The 22,490-nt window shown below is 42.0% G+C and overlaps 1 protein-coding gene across 2 annotated transcripts in view; it reads left to right on the forward strand.

Annotated features, from left to right (window-relative positions):
• The window catches only part of ATL3 (atlastin GTPase 3), a 50,165-nt gene that overhangs the window by 18,117 nt on the left and 9,558 nt on the right, over nt 1-22,490 (forward strand). For both annotated transcript variants that reach the window (XM_065528039.1, XM_005577513.4), the window contains exons 4-10: nt 4,302-4,406; nt 4,895-4,945; nt 10,678-10,734; nt 13,157-13,249; nt 13,924-14,062; nt 19,240-19,367; nt 19,983-20,039. In XM_065528039.1, the coding sequence (XP_065384111.1) occupies nt 4,302-4,406; nt 4,895-4,945; nt 10,678-10,734; nt 13,157-13,249; nt 13,924-14,062; nt 19,240-19,367; nt 19,983-20,039 (630 nt within the window). The remainder of the gene's footprint in view (nt 1-4,301; nt 4,407-4,894; nt 4,946-10,677; nt 10,735-13,156; nt 13,250-13,923; nt 14,063-19,239; nt 19,368-19,982; nt 20,040-22,490) is intronic.

The raw sequence follows: 22,490 nt of genomic DNA on the forward strand, positions 1-22,490 counted from the left end.
TTTTTTTCTGTTCTTGCTGTTTAGATTTGTTAAATGGAACCAGAGAGTGTTGGTAGTTATTCCTCATTACTGAGGCAAGACTGAGTACTCTTCCTAATTCCGCTTGAATTATGAGGTTTTTGTAGTCTGGCCGGAGGGAACAGGCATTATTCCTGAACTTGTGTGAGCACTGGAGATGGTTCACAGTCTTTTCAGTGGCTCCCTGTTCAGCCTCAGACAGTTTTCCTTATACACATGCACTGATCAGTAGTTAGCTGAACACTTGTTGGGGAACCCTCTACAGATCCCTGGGGTTCTTTATCTCTGTAATTTTTTCCTCTTAGGTACTTTGTGAATTCTAGTAGCTTTGGTCTCCCTGACTCTCCTGCTTTGTCTCTTCAACTCAGGGTTGTCTGGTTCTGCTTCAGGGTTGTCTGGTTCTGCTTCAGGGTTGTCTGGTTCTGCTTCAGTTGTTGTCTGGTTCTGCTTCAGGGTTGTCTGGTTCTGCTTCAGTTCCCCCTCCCTGTGCCTTGAGCTGGGGCAATCCTGGACCTTACCTCATCTGTTTCTCTGCCTTCGGGGATCATTATTCTTCACTACTTAATGTCCAGTGCCTGGTAGACTGTTGTTTCATAAGTTTTGTCTGTTCCGTTTTGGCTTCAGGTGGGAGGGTACATTCTGTCTCTGTTACTCCGTTTTGGCTGAAAGTGGAAGGTCCAACCTTTTCATTTTAGAGATGCTGTGCTAAAAAGACCCAGTGAAGTTAAGCTAGTTACTGTTAGTATTGGCATTCTAAGGTTCTATGACTTTAAATTCAGTGTTAGTTTTTTGTCTCATGCCTTCTTTCTACATTTTTTGTAATGTGTGATAGATGTTTTCATATTTTTTTTTTTTTTGTGGAGACAGGGTCTTGCTCTGTCACCCAGGCTGGAGTGCAGTGGTGGGATGTCTGTTCACTGCAACCTCCACCTCCCAGGTTCAAGTGATTCTCATGCCTCGGTCTCCTGAGTTGTTGGGACTACAGGTGTGTTCCAACACACCTGGCTGATTTTTGTATTTTTGTAGAGATGGGGTCTCACTATGTTGGCCAGGCTGGTCTCAAACTCCTGACCTCAGGTAATATGCCTGCTTTGGCCTCCCAAAATGCTGAGATAACAGGTGTAAGCCACGGTGCCCAGCCTTATAATTTGTTTTTAAGAATAAGTAATAATAATTAAAAAAAAATTTTTTTTTTGAGACGGAGTATCACTCTGTCACCCAGGCTGGAGTGCAGTGGCACAATCTTGGCTCACTGCAAGCTCTGCCTCCCGGGTTCACACCATTCTCCTGCCTCAGCCTCCCGAGTAGCTGGTACTACAGGCACCTGTCACCACACCCGACTAATTTTTTTTTTTTTTCCTGTATTTTTAGTAGAGACAGGGTTTCACCATGTTAGCCAGGATGGTCTTGATCTCCTGACCTCATGATCTGCCTGCCTCGGCCTCCCAAAGTGCTGGGATTACAGGCAGGAGCCCAACTGCGCCCAGCCACTGCGCCCAGCCATAAATAATTATTTTTTGACTGTGTGATACCTCTATATAGAGTGGTGGGGCCTAAATAATTTGTTTTTTACATTTACTATTTGGGCATTTGACGTATTAATTCTTCTTAATAGTTTAGGAAATCTGTATAATATTAGTAGTGAGGAAGCTTTGTTTTTAGTTACATGACTTTTATAGCTCTTCCATTTTTTTATCCTGTTGAATTATCACTTTTGTAAAACTCCATGCTTTTCATTGTCATCTGGGTTTCCTGCCTTAAAAAAATTAGTGGCTGGGCACAGTGGCTTATGCCTGTAATCCCAGCACTTAGGGAGGCCGAGGCATGCTGATCATGAGGTCAGGAATTGGAGACCAGCCTGGCCAACTTGGTGAAACCCCATCTCTACAAAAAATACAAAAATTTAGCCGGGTGTGGTGGTGTGCGCCTGTAATCCTAGCTACTCAGGAGGCTGAGGCAGGAGAATCTCTTGAACCTGGGAGATGGAGGTTGCAGTGAGCCAAGGTCACGCCATTGCACTCCAGCCTAGGTGACAAGAGTAAAACTCTGTCTCAAAAAAAAGCCCCCCCAAAAAATAGACCAGATGCGGTGGCTCACGCCTGTAATCCCAGCACTTTGGGAGGCCTAGGCAGGTGGATCATCTGAGGTCAGGAGTTTGAGACAAACCTGACCAACATGGTGAAACCCTGTTTCTACTAAAAATACAAAAATTAGCCGGGCATGGTGGCTCATGGCTGTAATCCCAGCTACTCGGGAGGCTGAGGCAGGAGAATCGCTTGAACGTGGGAGTTGGAGGTTGCAGTGAGCCAAGATTGTTCCGTTGCACTCCAGCGTGGGTGACAGAGTGAAACTCCGTCTCAAAAAAAAAAAAAAAATCGTATCTTTATTTTGTTTGTTTTAGGTTTTCAGGAAAATTAATTGGAAAGTGCCCAGTTCCCACACCCTCCTTCAGTTTGCTCTGTTGATTATATCTAATAATAATGTGATACATTTGTTACAATTAATATTTGAACCAATATAGTGTCATTAGTTAAAGCCCATACATAGTTTACTTTAGGGCTCACTCATTGTGTTGTACATTGGATTTTGACAAGTGTGTAGTGATATGTGCCTACTATTACTATATCATACAGAACAGTCACACTGCTCTAAACATTCTCTGTGATGTACCTCTCTGTTCCTCTCTTCTTACCTCCCCACAAACTCCTCCACTGATCTTTTTACTGTCTCCATAGTTTTACCTCTACCGGAATGTCGTATAGTTAGAATCATACAATATGCAGCCTTTTCAGATTGGCCTCTTTCACTTAGCAATGTGATTTTAAGATTTCTGCAACTCTTAGGCCGGGCGCGGTGGCTCAAGCCTGTAATCCCAGCACTTTGGGAGGCCGAGACGGGCGGATCACGAGGTCAGGAGATCGAGACCATCCTGGTTAACACGGTGAAACCCCGTCTCTACTAAAAAATACAAAAAACTAGCCGGGCGAGGTGGCGGGCGCCTATAGTCCCAGCTACTCGGGAGGCTGAGGCAGGAGAATGGCGTGAACCCGGGAGGCGGAGCTTGCAGTGAGCTGAAATCCGGCCACTGCACTCCAGCCTGGGTGACAGAGCGAGACTCCGTCTCAAAAAAAAAAAAAAAAAAAAAAAAGATTTCTGCAACTCTTTTGTATCTTGATAGTTCATTTCTTTTTATTGCTGAATAGTATTCTACATTATGAATGCACCAGTTTGTTCATCCATTTGCCTGTTGAAGGACATCTTGGTTGCTTTCAAATTTTGACAATTAAGAATAAAGCTCCTATAAATACTCATGTGTTGGTTTTTGTTGAGACATAAGTTTTCAGCTCCTTTGGGTATATACCAAAGAGTTTTTTTTTTTTTTTTTTTTTTTTTTTTTGAGACAAAATCTCGCTCTGTCACCCAGGCTGGAGTGCAGCAGTGTGGTCTTGGCTCACTGCAACCTCTGCCTCCTGGCTTCAAGTGATTCTCCTGCCTCAGCCTCCTGAGTAGCTGGGACTACAGGTGTGCACCACCACGCCCGTGTAATTTTTTTTTTTTTTTGTATTTTTAGTAGAGACAGGGTTTTGCCATGTTAGCCAGGCTGATCTTGAACTCTGGACCTCAGGTGATCCACCTGCCTTGGCCTCCCAAAGTACAAGTACTGGGATTACAGGTGTGAGCCACTGTGCCTGTCCTAATTTTTGTATTTTTGGTAGAGACAGGGTTTCACTGTGTTGGCCAGGCTGGTCTGGAACTCCTGGCCTCAAGTGATCCACCTGACTTGGCCTCCCTCCCAAAGTGCTGGGATCACAGGCATGAGCCATTGCGCCCGACCTAATTTTTTAAATTTTGTGTAGAGACAGGGTCTCACTATGTTGCCCAGGCTGGTATTGAACTCCTGGGCTCAAGTGATGCTGCCGCCACGGCCTCCCACGTGTTGATATTATAGGTGTGAGCCACTACACCTGGCCAAGATGAGTGTTGTTTAGTTTCTTTTTCAACAACAAAAATCATCCAAATGCCTGGCTGGGTAATGAGCTAATTGCTTTCAACTTTTGACTGTTTCAATTGGCGGAGCAATTTTTGCCTTCCATATTGCTCTGTATTCCTGGATAATCTCTAGGAGAGTGCTGTAGTCAAAGCAAAGTACCTACATAGTTGTACAGAACCTACAAGCAGGTCCTTAAGGGTCACGTAAATATTACCTGTACTTTTCCATTTCTCCTTTACATTTTCCTCCTTCTTAGTTTAATCTCTTTTGTTTGTATTTTCCTTTTTTTTAGGTTGCAGTTGTTCTGATGGATACCCAGGGGGCATTTGATAGCCAGTCAACTGTGAAAGACTGTGCTACCATCTTTGCTCTAAGCACTATGACTAGTTCTGTTCAGGTAAAAACCACTTGACTCGGAAAAAAGCTTGCAAAGGAAATAAGATAAAGGGAGGAAATACAGCTTTGGTTATTGTTCTGTTAACAGAATTTCTGTGATGATATGTAAATATTTTGAAACTGTAGATTCAGTTAAACTCTTAAAAGTTTGAGAAGGAGCCAAAGAATTTTTCCTCTTTGGTCATAATTATATATAATGTGTTCCAAGAAAAGTCCAAAAAATGGAAATTTATATCTCTTACATCATATAGAAACTATAGATTTGATAAGAACTAGGAAAACTATATTTTAAACTGTAAAGGAAGAATTTTTGATTTCAACCTTATGTGCATAGTTTTCCAAAAGACAGATCATATTACTGTTTGAACAGGTCTCATGTTCTTATATGCAAGTCTTTAATTGTTCAAAGCTTCTGTCAGCCCTTTAGGCTTATTTGGGATTTGTTTGAAGTAAGCCAGAATAGTATCAATCTGGATTTTTGTTTTCTAGATTTATAATTTATCCCAGAACATTCAAGAAGATGATCTTCAACAGCTGCAGGTATATGTTTCTCATAACAATTTTAACAGCATATTATTTAAAAGTTTTAAGATTAAGAAAAATTTTACGACTGAGTAGTTTCTAGCAAAAGATTGAAATGTAGAGGAAGGTTTTTGGTTCATAGTAATTTTATACTATGTATATCCATTGGTGGGGTGGAGCAGGGGCAGTCCGGGAAGGCCTTAATGATTTGAGCAGAGAATGGAAGAAAGTGGGCAAGCGAGTCCTTCAGATCCATTTGGGTGGAAAACTGTTACAGCAGAGGAGCAGCTGCTGGAAGACAGACCCTGCGGAGAGTGTGCTTGGCAAGATCAAGGAATGGCAAGGAGGCCAGTGGGTAGGATTGGAGAGTGTGACAGGAAGGGGCTAAGTGATGAAGTCAGAGAGGCAGTGAGATCCCACTCATGCTGGGTCTTTTCTCTGGGGAAGGTGGGAGCCATGGGAGGGTCATCAGCAATGATGTTATCTGACATGTTGTAAAGGGATCATTCTGGCTGCCATGTTCAGAATAGATTTTTTTTTTGAGACGAAGTCTTACTCTTGTCCCCAGGCTGGAGTGCAATGGTGCAATCTTGGCTCACTGCAAGCTGGGATTACAGACAGGTGTGTGCCACCACACCTGGCTGATTTTTGTATTTTTTTTTTTTTTTTTTTTTTTTTTTGAGATGGAGTCTCGCTGTGTCTCCCAGGCTGGAGTGCAGTGGCGTGATCTCGGCTCACTGCAAGCTCCGCCTCCCGGGTTCACGCCATTCTCCCGCCTCAGCCTCCCAAGTAGCTGGGACTACAGGTGCCCGCCACCACGCCCAGCTAGTTTTTTGTATTTTTAGTAGAGACGGGGTTTCACCATGTTAGCCAGGATAGTCTCGATCTCCTGACCTCGTGATCCACCCGCCTCGGCCTCCCAAAGTGCTGGGATTACAGGCTTGAGCCACCGCGCCCGGCCTGATTTTTGTATTTTTAATAGAGATGGGATTTCACCATGTCAGGCTGGTCTCAAACTGTTGACCTCGTGATCCACCAGCCTCGGTCTCCCAAAGTACTGGGATTACAGGCGTGAGCCACCGCGCCTGGCCTATTTTTTTCTCCTTTTTAATAGCAGCAGTTCTTATCTGTTTTTCCCACAAAATGCTCTTTCATGAGTATTCCAGGGTTGGATGCAATTCCTGGTATATTGCTCTAATGCTACTTCTCCCACTGACATTCAAGAAAGCATCAGAATGTGAGTGAGTAAGGGTGTCATTATTATAGGGATTACCTTGAATTAGTTCTATTTTATATTTATTTAAAAAAACAAGGAAATTTCCTCCTAAACTTCGGTCCTTAATGTTGCTTATGGCGGTTGCTTGTACTTCATAATTGGTAGTTCTATACCAGTGCCATGACTCAGTGGTTGAGAGCTGTTGCTCTGTAAAACTTCCATCACAACTTGAGTTGGCCACCCTTTCACCTGAAATTTATTCCTTTCTAAGCTCCTTCCTTTCAACCGTTTTTCGAATGCTTACCTTGTATGAGGTAGAGGGCCAAGTGCTGTAGATATATGCAAGGTCACATTCACAGGTACCAGGTGCTAGGACTTTAGCATGTTTTTCTTAGAGACACAATTCAACCCATAAGAGGAAGTAAGTAGATTATGATGCAGTTATGTAATTCACCTTGTTTCACATGACAAGGCTGTTGGTGGACTCAACAACTGTGTAGTATAAATGTTACAGAGGAGAAAATAATATGTTTATGTGCCTGGAAATCCATAAGAATCAACTAGAAAATTATTTGGAGCTTAAAAAATAATTAAGGTCTCCATCACAAAATACAGATACAAAATCATTAGGTTTTCCTCTCTACTAACAATAACCAATTTAAAAAGGTAATGGAAAAAATTGACTATAGCAACAAAATAATGAAAACAGAATAAACTTAAAAAAGATCTATATGGAGCACTTCAGAATTGTATGAGGCATGTAAAATATTTAACATGCAGAAATATGCCTTGTTTCTTCTATATGGGAATGATAATAGCCAACATATATTTATTGCTTTTACTCTGTACTATTACAGACACTGCAGTGTGTTATAAACATCTCATTTTAGACTGAGAATTATAAAGTTGTCAGTTCTTCCCCACTAAACAAAATCATAAAGGTGTTATTTTGGGAACTTGAGAGAATTGTTGTGAAATTCATTTGGAAAGTTAAATTGTAAAACAGCCAAGAAAACTACAGGGGAAATATGAGATAATTGACTTAGTACATATTATAAATCTGTAATTACAAGAACATGGCATTGGTTCAGGAAAAAATAGATCAATGCACTATACTTATGATATGCTACATTTTCATGTATTTTATTCTACTTAAGAATATATATACATATACCATAAAGGATAGATCAGTCAATAAATGGTGTTAGGACAGTTGGCTATGTATTTAGATAAATTAGAAATTATATTCCTCTTTGGAATGCTGAGGCAGGCTGATCACCTGAGTTCGGGTGTTCGAGACCAGCTTGGCCAACGTGGTGAAACCCTGTCTCTACTAAAAGTACCAAAAAAAAAAAAAAAAAAAAAAAAATTAGCTGGGCGTGGTGGTGCAAGCCTGTAATCCCAGCTACTTGGGAGGATGAGGCCTGAGAATCACTTGAACCTGGGAGGCAAATGTTGAAGTGAGCCAAGAGTACACCACTACACTCCAGTCTGGGTGACAGAATGAGACTCTGTCTCAAAAAAAAAAAAAAGAAAAGAAAATTATATTTCTACCTTGTACTATATACAAAAATTCCAGATCAGATAGATTAAATATTTTGATGTAAAAAAAGAAATCACAGCTGGGTGTGATGGCTCATGCCTGTAATCCCAGCGCTTTGGGAGGCTGAGGCGGGTGAATCATGAGGTCAGGAGTTCGAGACCAGCCTGGCAAACATGGAGAAATGCCATCTCTACTAAAAATACAAAAATTAGCTGGGTGTTGATGTTCATGAAGAACCTTCTGATTAAACACATTAATATTTCTTCAGTGAAATATATGACCAATAAAATGGGGGTAAATAAGCCTATAAAAAGCTTCCTGTCAGTTGAAGGCATGTTTTTCTTCCAAATAAGTTTCCCACCTAACCTGGATTTTTAGTACTTTTTATTTATTTATTTTTTTTTGAGATGGAGTCTCCCTTAGTTGCCCAGGCTGGAGTGCAGTGGCACAATCTTGGCTCACTGCAACCTCCGCCTCCCAAGTTCAAGCGATTCTGCTGCCTTAGCCTCCCGAGTAGCTGAGACTGCAGGTGTGTGCCACCACACCTGGCTAATTTTTTTGTACTTTTAGTAGAGACAGGGTTTCACTATGTTGGTCAGACTGACCTTGAACCCCTAACCTGAAGTGATCCACCTGCCTTATCCTCCCAAAGTGCCAGGATTACAGGTGTGAGCCCCATGCCTGGCCTTTTTATTTTTTTGCTTTTTTTTTTTTTTAGAGACAGCGTCTCATTCTGCTACCTAGGCTGGAGTACAGTGGTGTGATCTTGGCTCACTGCAGCCTCCACCTCCTGGGCTCAAGCAATTCTCCTTCCTCAGCCTCCTGAGAAGCTGAGATTACAGGCATGTGCCACCATGCCCAGTTAATTTTTGTATTTTTAGTAGAGACAGGGTTTCGCCATGTTGGCCAGGCTGATCTCGAACTCCTGACCTCAAGTGATCCGCCCGCCTTGGCCTCCCGAAGTGCTGGGATTACAGGCGTGAATCACAGCGGCCAGACCTGCTGAGAGGCTTTTCTCAAATATCTAACTGGTGGTCCTTGACTACCTATTGAAGAGAGAGCCACTAACAATCCAACTGGGAGCTTCGATAAGAGGGTAGGCCTTAGGTACTGGTTTGGATCACAACGAGGTAGGTGGTTGAGCAAGGTTATCTAGCTATTTTGTTGCCAACTCCTAAGTGTCTGTTTTTTGCAGATATTTATTCTTGGGTTGTCAGTTTCCCTGAAGAAAATTTCTTTAAATTCCTGCCTTGGTGGGTAGAAGCTTGTGGCAACCAGTAGGGTGAGAGGGCTAAGGAGTCCCACTGCTCACTATGTGGACTTTGATTTAAGTACCTGTTTCCAGGAAGGTACGAGACTTACTCCTAACCTCAGCTGAGTATGGTATTTAAGTCTAGATTTTTTTTTTTTTTTTTTTTTATCTGCTCCAAATAGTACACTTCCCATCTTCTATGGAGGCAGGAAAAATATGGGGGTTAGAGAGGGGTACCTGGGAATGTAGATACTTTCTCCTAAGACTCACATATTTCCTAGTTTTCAGCCACACTCCTACACCTCCTCCTGTAAGGTAACTGCATGCTTATAATTTCTGGGCATTTCAGGGATTCTACTGAGATAATTTATTCTTCCTTGTTGGCCCCCGTCTCTTCCAGATTTCTTACCAGAACAGAGAAAGCCAAAACTTGAGACAGTTCTCATTTGTCTATTTTCCATCCAGAATGTTTTTGACAGGTCTTTTCTGCTGACTGCTTTGTCCTGTTTACTTTTAAACTTTGTTTTGTTATGCTTTTAGTGAGGCTTCCTGAAGAAATAGAGGTAAATATACATGTAAACCTTAACCTTAAAGAATTCAGTCATTTGAATGGTATAAATATTATGGACCTAATACTTTTCTTGCTGCTGGAAATCCAGTAGTGCACAAAACAGAGAAATATCCCTGCCCTCATGGAGTTTAAATGCTAGTATAAAGACAGATGCAAATCAAGACAAGAAGAGGTATAGTACATTAGATAATGCTAAATGTTAAGAAAAAAATTTTAAGGCTGGGAGTGGTGGCTCACGCCTGTAATCCCAGCACTTTGGGAGGCCAAGGTGGGTGGATCGCCTGGGGTCAGGAGTTCAAGACCAGCCTGACCAGCATGGAGAAACCCCTTCTCTACTAAAAATACAAAATTAGCTGGGCGTGGTGCCACATGCCTGTAATCCCAGCTACTCAGGCGGCTGAGTCAGGAGAATAGCTTGAACCCGGGAGGCAGATGTTACAGTGAGCCACGCACCATCACACTCTAGCCTGGGCAACAAGAGCTCAGAGCACAACTCTTTGTCTCAAAAAAAAAAAAAAAAATTTTTTTTTTAAAAGACACAAAGTAGGAAATATTATTGGCAAACTTGTAATCTTTTTAGGTAGATGGCCATGGAAGGCTTCACTGAGAAGGAGCCATTTGAAAGACCGTAAGAAGTGAGGGAGCAGATCATGAGGAAGGATATTTGGGAGAAGAACTTACAGTTAGTGGGAGGAGCCAGTATGAAGGTCCTAAGGCAGCAGTGTGCCCTGTATGTTTGAAGAACAGGAAGGAGGGCCAGTGTGGCAGCATCACACTGTAAGGACTGGCTTTAATACTGAATGAAGTTGCAGGGTTTTGAGCAAAGCCATGATATGATCTGACTAACCATATTATAACAGAGTCAGTGTGGTTGCTATATTGAGAATAGCCCATAGGGAGTCACGAGCTGAGGCAGTTAGGAGACTATTGCAGTATTCCAAGCCACATGGAAATAGTGAGTGGCTGGATTCTGGATTTGCTGATGAATTGGGATGTGGGATGTGAGCAGGGAATAACCAAGATGATTTTAAGGTTCGTGACTCCTGTGGGCTTTTGAAACTGTAGAACCCTGGTATCAATATAAATATAATGAATACTTTGCTAAAAAAAAGCCATAGAACTATTTTAAGTAATTTGCTTTACAAACCATAATGCTTCTTTTTTAAAGCTCTTCACAGAATATGGTCGTCTGGCAATGGATGAAATTTTCCAAAAGCCTTTCCAGGTTAGAATATTTATTTTAAATATAATTCATATATTTGTTTTTGTTCACAGATCAGCAGACTACAGCTCATAGGCCAAATCTAGCCTGCCACCTGTTTTTATGACTGTGAGCTAAGAATAGTTTTTACATTTTTAAATGGTTGAAAAAAATGAGCAATACTATTTTATGACATGTAAATTATCTGAAATTCAAATATCAGTGTCTATAGATAAAATTTTAGTGGAACACAGCCATGCTCATTTGTCTTTGTACTGTCTGTGACTGCTTTCCTGCTGCAATGGCAGAGTTGAATAATTACTTAAAAAATAAACTCTCTGGGTTGGGCATTTTGGCTTACGCCTGTAATCCCAGCACTTTGAGAGGCCAAGGCAGGCAGATCACCTAAGGTCAAGAGTTCGGGACCAACTTGGCCAACATGGAACCTGTCTCTACTAAAAATACAAAAATTAGCTGGCATGGTGGCGGGTGCCTGTAATCTCAGCTACTCAGGAGGCTAAGGCAGGAGAGTTGCTTGAGCCTGGTAGGTGAAGGTTACAGTGAGCTGAGATCATGCCACTGTACTCCAACCTGGGTGACAGAGCAAGACTTTGTCTCAAAAAAAAAAAAAAAAAAAAAACGAAAAAAGAAAAAGAAAAGGTTTTGCACGCCTGCAGTCCCAGCTACTTGGTGGGGTTTAGGTAGGAGGATTATTTAAGCCTAGGAGGTCAAGGCTGCAGTGAGCCATGATTGTGCCACTGCACTCCAGCCTGGGTAACAAAGCAAGACCATCTCAACACTGTCTCCATCTCTCCCTCTCCCTCTCTCCCTCTCTCTCTCCCTCTCTCCCTCTCTCCCTCTCTCTCTCCCTCTCTCCCTCTCTCCCTCTCTCCCTCTCTCTCTCCCTCTCTCCCTCTCTCCCTCTCTCTCTCCCTCTCTCCCTCTCTCCCTCTCTCCCTCTCTCCCTCTCTCCCTCTCTCCCTCTCTCCCTCTCTCCCTCCCTCTCTCCCTCTCTCTCTCCCTCTCTCCCTCTCTCCCTCTCTCCCTCTCTCCCTCTCTCCCTCTCTCCCTCCCTCTCTCCCTCTCTCCCTCTCTCTCTCCCTCTCTCCCTCTCTCCCTCTCTCCCTCTCTCCCTCTCTCCCTCTCTCCCTCTCTCCCTCTCTCCTCTCTCTTCTTTGCTGACCTCTGCTTTGCTGACCTCTGCTTTAGTTCAGTGTTTCTTGAGAATGAGGAAGCACAGCAGCCTCAATCAACGGGATTAGAGGTGCTTTCAGTGTGTAAGCCTTATTTCTTTTCTAATTTATTTATTTTTCTTGAGATGGAGTTTCTATCTAAAATTTTGTCCAGGCTGGAGTACACTGGCATGATCTTGGCTCACTGCAACCTCTGCCTCCCAGATTCAAGCAATTCTCCTGCCTCCCCCTCCTGAGTAGCTGGGATTACAGGCGCCCAGCTAATTTTTTGTATTTTTTGTAGAGATGGAGTTTCATCATGTTGACCAGGCTGGTCTCAAACTCCTGACCTCAGGTGATCCACTGCTTTGGCCTCCCAAAGTAAAGGGATTATAGGCCTGAGCCACTGTGGCTGGGCTTCCTTTCTAATGCTGAAAGCAGATCTGATTTTTTTTTTTTGGAGACGGAGTCTCGCTCTGTCACCCAGGCTGGAGTGCAGTGGTGTGATCTCACCTCACTGCAACCTCCGCCTCCTGGGTTCAAGTGATTCTCCTGTCTCAGCCTCTCGAGTAGCTGGGATACAGGCGTAAGCCACTGTGCCCGGCTGCAGATCTGATTTTATGATTAGCTGGTTTTCTCTTTTGTCCTTTACTACATTTCCCATAGATTTCTTTAAGGCAGAGTCCCAAATTTACCATTTTCTCGTTAATGTCTTCCTTCCGTTCCTACTAACCCGTGGAACAAAAATAGCAGATAGGATATATTGACCTCATATTTGGCTTAAACATGTCCTTCCAGTATTTCTAAAACTTCTAAGACATTATAGAATAGATAAATCTGGCTGGGTGTGGTGGCTCACACCTGTAGTCCCAGCACTTTGGGAGGCCAAGGCCGCAGGATTGCTTGAGGCCTGGAGTTCAAGACCAGCCTGGGCAACAGAGCAAGACCTCGTCTATACAAAAAATAAAAATAAAAAATAAGCCAGGTGTAGTGGCATGTGCTTGTAGTCCCGGCTACTTAGGAGGCTGAGGTGAAAGGATCACTTGAACCCAGGAATTCTACGCTACAGTGAGCTATAATCATGCCACTGCACTCTAGCCTTAGTGATGGAACAAGGCCCAACCTCTTAAAAAAAAAAGAAAAAAAAGTAAATCCTTCAGTACATATCTTTACCCCCTTTTTAGAAGCTGGTATTATGCAAAGATGTATTGCAGTTGTTCTCTTGAAAATGTGTTTATGCATGTTAAAATATGTTCTGCTCTTTTCTTAAATAGACACTGATGTTTTTGGTTAGAGATTGGAGTTTCCCTTATGAATACAGCTACGGACTCCAAGGAGGGATGGCATTTTTGGATAAGCGTTTACAGGTAAGTGGGACTATAATCTTCTGAGGAATTATCTCAAAGTAGTGATAGCTTTCTCATTTGCCTTTGGCTATTGTGTTTAAAGCAATTATTGGAAATGATATTGAGTACATTAACTATATATGAATCTTAATGCAAGCTAATATTATTTATTCCTGATAAGATTAAAGAACCTGTATATACAATGCACAGGAACTGTAGAAGAAAACTCTGGGCCAGTGCCCAAGCTTTGATTATAATTTCCATTTTACATTTTAAACCAAGTTCTATATGTGTCTTTAGAAGTCACACTCAGAATCTTAGTTATGTTATTCTTATTCAAAATTTTTACTTATTTTGGGATAAACAGGCCTAACCTGTTCCCCCAAACCAAAACACAGGAATCCTTTGTCTGTCACTACTAATTGGTTAGATCCTCCTTCATCCACACAAACCATCCCTTGTGTAATACTCTTTTTAAAGAAACTCTTCTGCACCTGATTTGTTAGCTATAGGAGTCAAGCCATGGGTAATCAGATTTGTGTGTTTATTGCTTCTTAGGGTTCTGAGTTTTCTCATTTGGCCACCATGATCCATCAGAGTGGAGGAGTCTTCTTACCTTTGTCCTTATACTAGTTGTCCCTAGTAAAGAAAACCAGAGGACTTTTGGTTGGTAAAGTGTTGGTCTTCATTGGCAGGTGAAGGAACATCAACATGAAGAAATTCAGAATGTTCGAAATCACATTCACTCATGTTTCTCCGATGTCACCTGCTTTCTCTTACCACATCCAGGACTCCAGGTGGCCACAAGCCCTGACTTTGATGGGAAATTAAAAGGTGTGTTCCAAGTGTTACTTTAAACATGTGATTTGATCTTTGAAATTAAAAATAATGAATCACTTACAAATCAAGTGAATGCTTAAGAAAAATGGTGTGCTGTCTTACAATAGTATTTAAAGTCTAGTTCAGATTTTGCTCCTGACTTAATGCACTCATCAGAATTAGTTTGCCTTGACTTCTCCACTTGTAATGGTGGTGTTCATATCCATTAGTAGTCTTTCTAAGAGACTCGTTATGGTTCTTGGTTTACAAGAGATACAAATACTAAATAAAGGAAGACTAAACATTAGTCAGCTAATATTAAGTAAAATTAACTTCCCAAGGGAAGGCAGCATGATGCATAGCAGAGCTATTATTTTCATCTTATTTGTGATTATAGCAAAACCTGATGCTGGGTCATGTGCTAATGTCAGGAAGTGCTAACTAAGTGGTAGGTGAGAGGAATTGTAGTTGGGACTCTTGGGCTCCATTATCTTATTTTTGTTCCTTTTTCATTAAGGCCTTGAGTCATTAAATGGCTGGCCCTTGATTTACACATGTGTTAAACTGAGCACTCATTAATAAGCTTATCCGAGTCTCTCAGATTGCTGGTAATGTTTGCAACACTATGCTAGGTACTTTGATACTTATGCTCCCAGTAATTCCATGAAGTTGATGTAATTTCCTTTATCTTATACGTGAGGAAAATGGCAAAAATAGTTAAGGAAAAGGAGGAAGGTTAAGTAACTTGCTCAAATTGCTCTGCTAGTAAGTAAGTGGTGAGGTGCAGATCTGCATCCAAGTTCTTGTTGCTCCAAACCCATACTGGTCTAAAATAGGGGTTCTTCTGTTATATGGAGGAAATCATTTAGAGGATATGTACTGTTTAGTTACTACTAAAAGGTTTTGAAGTGAATGGTTTTCATAGCCTTATATTAAATATAAAGTGCATTATTTTTAACCTATTTGATTTAGTTGATCCAAGAAAATGAATGTTCAACGCAAGATTTTCATTCCAACTGATCTTAATATTGCAAAGAAACTGAGTTAAAGAGACTTAACCTTTACCTTTTATTTGTCACTTCTCTGATATTTTTACATGGTTGGCAGCTTTCCTGAGGAGGAGACTTCCCTGGCCTGTTTCATGGCAATTGAAAGATCTAAGATATATTGCTTTGGGAGAGAAATCTGCTTGGCAAGCACTGGACCTAGAATCTTTTACCTGAAAAGCAGTTTCAAGGGAGTTTTCAGAGCTGAGTAGGGAGAGAAAGTTGAGTGTGTGTATGTGTGTCTCTAGGTAATATATTGTTTAGGATTATAATGCTCCATTATTAGTTGTACTTTTACCAACCTGAACTCGGATTTGTTCATCACTGATGGGGAATGTGTCCAGTGGAATTCTTAAATGGAGGTGTTAGGAGAGGATGAATTAGAGTGACTCCTAGTGATTATCCTGTATAAACACACACAAATAGCATTCTTCCATAGTTTCAATTTTAATACTCCAATGCATTGCTTTAAAGTTTGTTTTCATTTTTATCATGCTATTCAGGGAGTAGGCAGAGTTTCTTAAAGTTCAGTAGCCCTGGCTTTTTTAGCATCACTATGCCTGGCTAATTTTTTTTATTTTTTGTAGAGACAGGAGCTCCCTATGTTGCCCAGGCTGGTCTCGAACTCCTGACCTCAAGTGATCCTCCCACCTCCCACTTCAACTTCTTAAAGTGTTGGGATTACTGGCATGAGCCACCATGCCCAGCCAGTACTTTTTTAAATGGAAAGATTTGAAAAATAAAAATTTGCTTTTTTGCCTAACTTTAAAATGTTAAAAATATGTTAAAAGCCTGCCCTCTGTGTTTATTTCAGGAACTACAATTATTATGAGGATTGTTCATGAAGAATTCTTACTAGCTCTGCAAAGGTTTATGTACATTTTAGATTTGGAATTTTAGGGAACCTCTTAACCAGGATATTGAAAGGTTTTGAGTGAAGAGTAAATTGGATGCTAAATTGCAAGTAGCAGGTGATTTGTATTTGGCAAGTGCTAGCTTGAGAACCACACACATTTTATTCTAGGAGACCTGTTAGTAGAACTAATGTAGTTTTCAGAATTAAAAAAAAAGATAGACATTATATTTTCTCAGGTATATACTTGTACAGTTCCATGGTTGAGATTCTGCAGTCCTGTTCCATGTAACTTGGAAAAGACAACATTAGCCTGAGGTTGTTAGGGCTAATCCATAAAAAGAACTTAAAATGTGCCGGGCGCGGTGGCTCAAGCCTGTAATCCCAGCACTTTGGGAGGCCGAGACGGGTGGATCACGAGGTCAGGAGATCGAGACCATCCTGGCTAACACGATGAAACCCCGTCTCTACTAAAAAATACAAAAAACTAGCCGGGCGAGGTGGCAGGCGCCTGTAGTCCCAGCTACTCGGGAGGCTGAGGCAGGAGAATGGTGTGAACCTGGGAGGCGGAGCTTGCAGTGAGCTGAGATCCGGCCACTGCACTCCAGCCTGGGCGACAGAGCGAGACTCCGTCTTAAAAAAAAAAAAAAAAAAAAAAGAACTTAAAATGTAATTTTTGTGGAACATTTAAATTTCATAAGAACTACATTCTGAAACTATTTCTGCAAATGTTCCCCCAGATACTTTAGGAATTATTCCAGTGGTTTTATTTTAGTTTTAAAGATCAACCACTTATTTAGAGGTAGATGCCTGCCAAACATGATCTTAGTTTTGGTGTAACTGATACTGAGCTGCTGTTTCTTGCAGTAATTAGCTAGCATAGCTGCTGAGTTTTTGTTGTTGTTGTTTTTGTTTGTTTGTTTTTTGAGACAGAGTCTTGTCTGCACTCTGTTGCCCAGGCTGGAGTGCAGTGGTGCAATCTCAGCTCACTGCCACCTCTGCCTCCCGGGCTCAAGCGATTCTTGTGCCACATTCTCCCGAGTAACTGGGATTGCAGGAGTGCACTGCCACACCTGGATAATTTTTGTATTTTTAGTAGAAACGGGATTTCACCATGTTGGCCAGGCTGGTCTTGAACTCCTGGCCTCAAGCAATCTGCCCCCCTTGGCCTCTCAAGGTGCTGGGATTACAGGTGCGAGCCACCACGCTAGGCCTAGAATAGCTGCTCTTTGAGAATACTTTTCATCAGATGCAGGATGACTGTGTTGTCAGCATAAAGAAAATTGTCATCTTCCTATTTACTGTCACAGGGAGACCTAATACAGTAACTACTGAGTTGTTTAGTTAGAAATTACACAGGAGGGTTTATAGGGCACAGTCTTCTTTGACACCATTGAAGATTGAGATTGTTTCTGTTATGAGACAGTTTTTGTCTATTCTGATTTTAAAACTGTTATTTTGGTGTAGGCTTCATAGAAACATGAGTAGCATATAGGGTCTCTACAGCTTGTTAAAGTGGCAAGTGTAGCATCTGGATCCTGCTACTACTTCTTGTGTGAGGTATTTTTGAAACACTCAGTCTTTCGGTGTGATGGAAATTGAAACCATACAAAAAGGTTTTTTGAATATATAATACATTCACATGTTTAAAATGTTACAAAGGATTAAAAAGTACTCAGTGAAAAGTCTCTCTTCCATTTTTGTAGGCTTTCAGAGTTTCTTTAGTATATGAAAGCAAATGTGAATGTGTACAGAAATGGCCTATTATGTATACTTTTATACTTTTTCCTTACAAGGTTATAAAGTACTTTTCCCATGCTTTTCTTAAAATTTTAGTTTTATTTTTCATGTTATAGTCTGTTGGTGGAGTATTGAAGAGTTCTTATTTGATGTGGGCTCCTACCTGCTTTTTTTTTCAGTGTATAGCTGGGAACCCAAGAAGATGTTAGAAGATTATGTAAATCAGCTTTTCTGTATTTTAATTCTCCTGTGTCTTTGTAGTTGGACCAGCCAATAATTCTTACTTTGAGGAAAGAACTCTATTTAATGGTTCTCCTAATCCCTCTATGGAAACCTTGTAGAAACTGCAGAGAATCTGTCACCTTTCTTGAGTTAGTGGTCTTTTCATTTTGGGGTGGTTCCAAGGGTCTCTGAGGAGATAATAGAAAATAAATATAATGAGGGACAGGTACTTCTTCTTTTAACATTAAAAAAATTAACAAGAATAAATCAAATGGATGACCAGTGATTTCTAATTGATTTAAAAGAGTAGTGTGAGGGCGTGGCAAAGGTCTGAGACAACTTGAGAGGTTGAAAATTGACCTGTTGTAGAGCTTGTTAATAAATTCTTTTTTTTTTTTTTTTTTTTGAGATGGAGTTTCACTCTGTTGCCCAGGCTGGAGTGCAGTGGTACGATCTTGGCTCACTGCAACCTCTGCCTCCCGGGTTCAAGCTGTTCACTGCCTCAGCCTCCCAAGTAGCTGGGATTACAGGTGCCCGCCACCACCTCCGGCTAATTTTTGCATTTTTAGTAGAGATGGGGTTTCACCATCTTGGCCAGACTGGTCTTGAACTCCTGATCCACCTGCCTTGACCTCCCAGAGTGCTGGGATTACAGGCGTGAGTCACTGCGCACGGCCATCAAATTATTAAAAAGTGAAATTTCTTGAAAGGCTAGGGAGTAGACCAGATATCCCAGAGTGAAAACCAAGGTAAGGATATTCTGCATATATAGTATTCTATTTTGAACTAGAGAAGACTTTCTACTACAGTGGGGAAGGAGAAAAATGGAGGTACATTGGGACAGAGATCTATCAGCAACTTGGTCATAGCCAGAAAGTGTCAAAACATAGTCTCAGACCCCTTATTCTCTCCCACGTTTTTTTTTTTTTTCTTGAGGTGGAGTTTCACTCTTGTTGCCCAGGCTGGAGTGCAGTGGTGCAATCTCGGCCCACTGCAACCTCCTCCTCCTGGGTTCAAGTGATTCTCCTGTCTCACCCTCCTGAGTAGCTAGGATTACAGGCACCCACCACCATGCCCGGTTAGTTTTTCTATTTTTAGTAGAGACGGGGTTTCACTATGTTGGTCAGGCTGGTCTCCTGACCTTAGGCGATCCACCCGCCTCAGCCTTCCAAAGTGCTGGGATTATGGGCAGGAGCCACCAGGCCGGCTTCTCTCCCACTTTCAACAACCAATGTTAAAAGCACTAGACTGGGAAGATTGCATTTTATGTTCACTTTGGTTGAATAAGGCTGTTTGGCTTATTTTTTCCTTCTTTGTGGTCCTGTGAACAGATATTGCTGGTGAATTCAAAGAGCAGTTACAGGTACTGATACCGTATGTATTAAACCCATCTAAGTTAATGGAAAAGGAGATCAATGGCTCAAAGGTCACCTGTCGGGGACTATTGGAGTATTTTAAGGTAAATATGGATTTTAATTATTAAAATTTTTGATTTTTGGTAAAGCTGATCTAACTTGTAAATCAAGTTGAATTTAAATATTGTGAAACTTAAAATTTTCTGGGGGAGATGGTGAAAGGCATTTTCAGAGACCTTGGTGTCCTTCCGGGAGTGGGCCATTGGGTGGCAGTATTGGTCTGAGAACCAAATGGATGTTCTTTGCACTCTCTTAGAGGAGCAATTAGCTGTGACTAAAGGAAGATTGTTCCTCAAGGAAGATGGTGTGGACAGGAGGTGGTTAGGAAGTTGCTGTGAGTAGGAGGAGACGGCACCTAGATGTGACACGACTACCTCAAGGCGGATGGTCACTCTGCCCACAGGTAGTGGTGAGGTCAGCGTGCATGGGGAGCTGGATGGGAATCCTAGCCTCTGTAGGTTTGTGCTGCTTGAGAACATTTTTAGTTAACTAAAAATGCTAACATGCACTCAAAGGTGTGTGGTGTGTTTTTGCTAATTCCTGGTTGTTGATCTAAGTGTTTAGGAAAATGCAGTTGTATGGTCACTTTCTAAAAATTAATTATGAGTAAGATACGACTGAATAACATTTTATAGCAGTTTTTATGTTTATATTTTAAGGCATATATTAAAATTTATCAAGGAGAAGATCTGCCTCACCCCAAGTCCATGCTTCAGGTAAACAAGATTTGACATCCTAAATGCTACCCTTCAATTACCTGAGTTGACTTGTATACAATAAGCAGAGTTCTTCAGGAAGAGAATGTGCTTTTTCTCCTTTTTCATTATGCTGGGGTCTGTTAATTTTTTTTTAGCACATTTTGCAGTAGTGTGGCCTCCTAGTTCACTTTGCAGTAATGTGACCTTCTAGTTCACTTGTTTGTATTCATGGTTGTACAGTTGAAATGGCTTCTTCTCACTGGGCCTAGTCTTTTCACCAAACACACTTCGGGAAGCACAGCTTATTATTCTTGGGTGAAACATACCCAGCATGTTAGACAAGCAATTTCTTGTCATCTGTTGTTTATTATTTTTTTAATATAATTTATAATTTATAATTTTTTGAGACAGAGTCTCACTCTTGACAAGGCTGGAGTGCAGTGGCATGATCTCGGCTCACCGCAACCTCCACCTCCTGGGTTCAAGTGATTCTCGTGCCTCAGCCTGCCAAGTAGCTGGGATTATAGGCATATACCCCACCATGCCTGGCTAATTTTTGTGTTTTTAATAGAGATCGGTTTAGCCATGTTGCCCAGGCTGGTCTCGAACTCCTGAACTCAAGCAATCCGACCGTCTTGGCCTCCCGAAGTGCTGGGATTATAGGGGTGAGCCACCGTGCTTGGCCATAATTTTTTTAATAATAAAAAAAAAAATAGTGATGTGGTCTTGCTGTGTTGCTCAGGCTGGTCTCAAACTTGGCTCAAGCGATGTGCCTGCCTCAGCCTCCCAAAGTGCTAAGATTATAGGTGTAAGCCACCGTGCCTGACCTACTGTTTACTTTAGTGGAACATGTCCTGACATACCTGTTTACTGTTTGCTAATCAGGTTTTTAATTTGCAACTAGAATGTCATTTGGTTAGAATATAATTTTTACTTTCATATGCTGAACATAAGGGGATTTATTGCCAAGTGTTGATTTCTTTTTTTTTTTTTTTTTTTTTTTTTTTTTTTTTTTTTTGAGACGGAGTCTCGCTCTGTCACCCAGGCTGGAGTGCTGTGGCCGGATCTCAGCTCACTGCAAGCTCCGCCTCCCGGGTTCACGCCATTCTCCTGCCTCAGCCTCCTGAGTAGCTGGGACTACAGGCGCCCGCCACCTCACCCGGCTAGTTTTTTGTATTTTTTAATAGAGACAGGGTTTCACCGTGTTAGCCAGGATGGTCTCGATCTCCTGACCTCGTGATCCGCCCGTCTCGGCCTCCCAAAGTGCTGGGATTACAGGCTTGAGCCACCGCGCCCGGCCTGATTTCTTTTGTAGCAGAAAATTTTCATAAAGGGAGCTAGCGCCTGGGATTGACATTGCAAATAATTTTTTCCTTTTTTTTTTTTTTGAGACGGAGTCTCGCTCTGTTGCCCAGGCTGGAGTGCAGTGGCGCGATCTCGGCTTACTGCAAGCTCCGCCTCCTGGGTTCATGCCATTCTCCTATCTCAGCCTCCCAAGTAGCTGGGACTACAGGCGCCTGCCACCATGCCTGGCTAATTTTTTTTTTATTTTTTGTAGAGACGGGGTTTCACAGTGTTAGCCAGGATGATCTCTATCTCCTGACCTTGTGATCCGCCCACCTCAGCCTCCCAAAGTGCTGGGGTTACAGGCATGAGCCACCGCGCCCGGCACCTCCCCCGCCCGCCCTTTTTTTTTTTTTTTTTTTTTTAAATAGAAACAGGATCTAGCTGTGTTGAGCAGGCTGGTGTTGAATTCTTGGGCTCAAGTGATCCTCCCACCTCAGCCTCTCAAAGTGCTGAGATTACAAGCATGAGCCACTAATCCCAGCTTTTTCCTTTTTTTTTCTTTTTTTTTTTTTGAGACAGAGTCTTGCTGTATCGCTCAGGCTGGAGTACGGTGGCATTATCTCGGCTCACTGCAACCTCTACCTCCCGGGTTCAAGCAGTTCTCCTGCCTCAGCCTCCTGAGTAGCTGGGACTATAGGCATGCACCACCATGCTCAGCTAATTATTTTGTGTTTTTAGTAGAGATGGGGTTTCACCACGTTGGCCAGGCTGGCCTTGAACTCCTGACCTTGTGATCTGCCAGCCTTGGCCTCCCAAAGTGCCAAAGTGCTGGGATTACAGGCATGAGCCACCGCACCCAACCTTTCCTTCTTTTTTATTTATTTATTTATTTTTTTTGACTCACATCTATTTTTTTAAAGTTGAAGCAGTGGAGCCAGGTGTGGTGGCTTATGCCTGTAATCCCAGCGCTTTGGGAGGCTGAGGTGGGCAGATCACTTGAGCCTGGGCGTTCAAGATCAACTTGGGCAATATAGGGAGACTCTAGCTGTGCAAAACAAAAACTTCAAAAGTTAGCCAAGCGTGGTGGCACGCAGTGGCGGGAGGATGGCTTGCATTCAGGAGATGAAGGTTGCCGTGTGCTGAGATCACCAGTGAACTCCAGCCTGGGTGACAGAGTGAGAC

Source organism: Macaca fascicularis, chromosome 14 (genome assembly GCF_037993035.2).
Source record: "Macaca fascicularis isolate 582-1 chromosome 14, T2T-MFA8v1.1".
Taxonomy (NCBI): domain Eukaryota; kingdom Metazoa; phylum Chordata; class Mammalia; order Primates; family Cercopithecidae; genus Macaca; species Macaca fascicularis.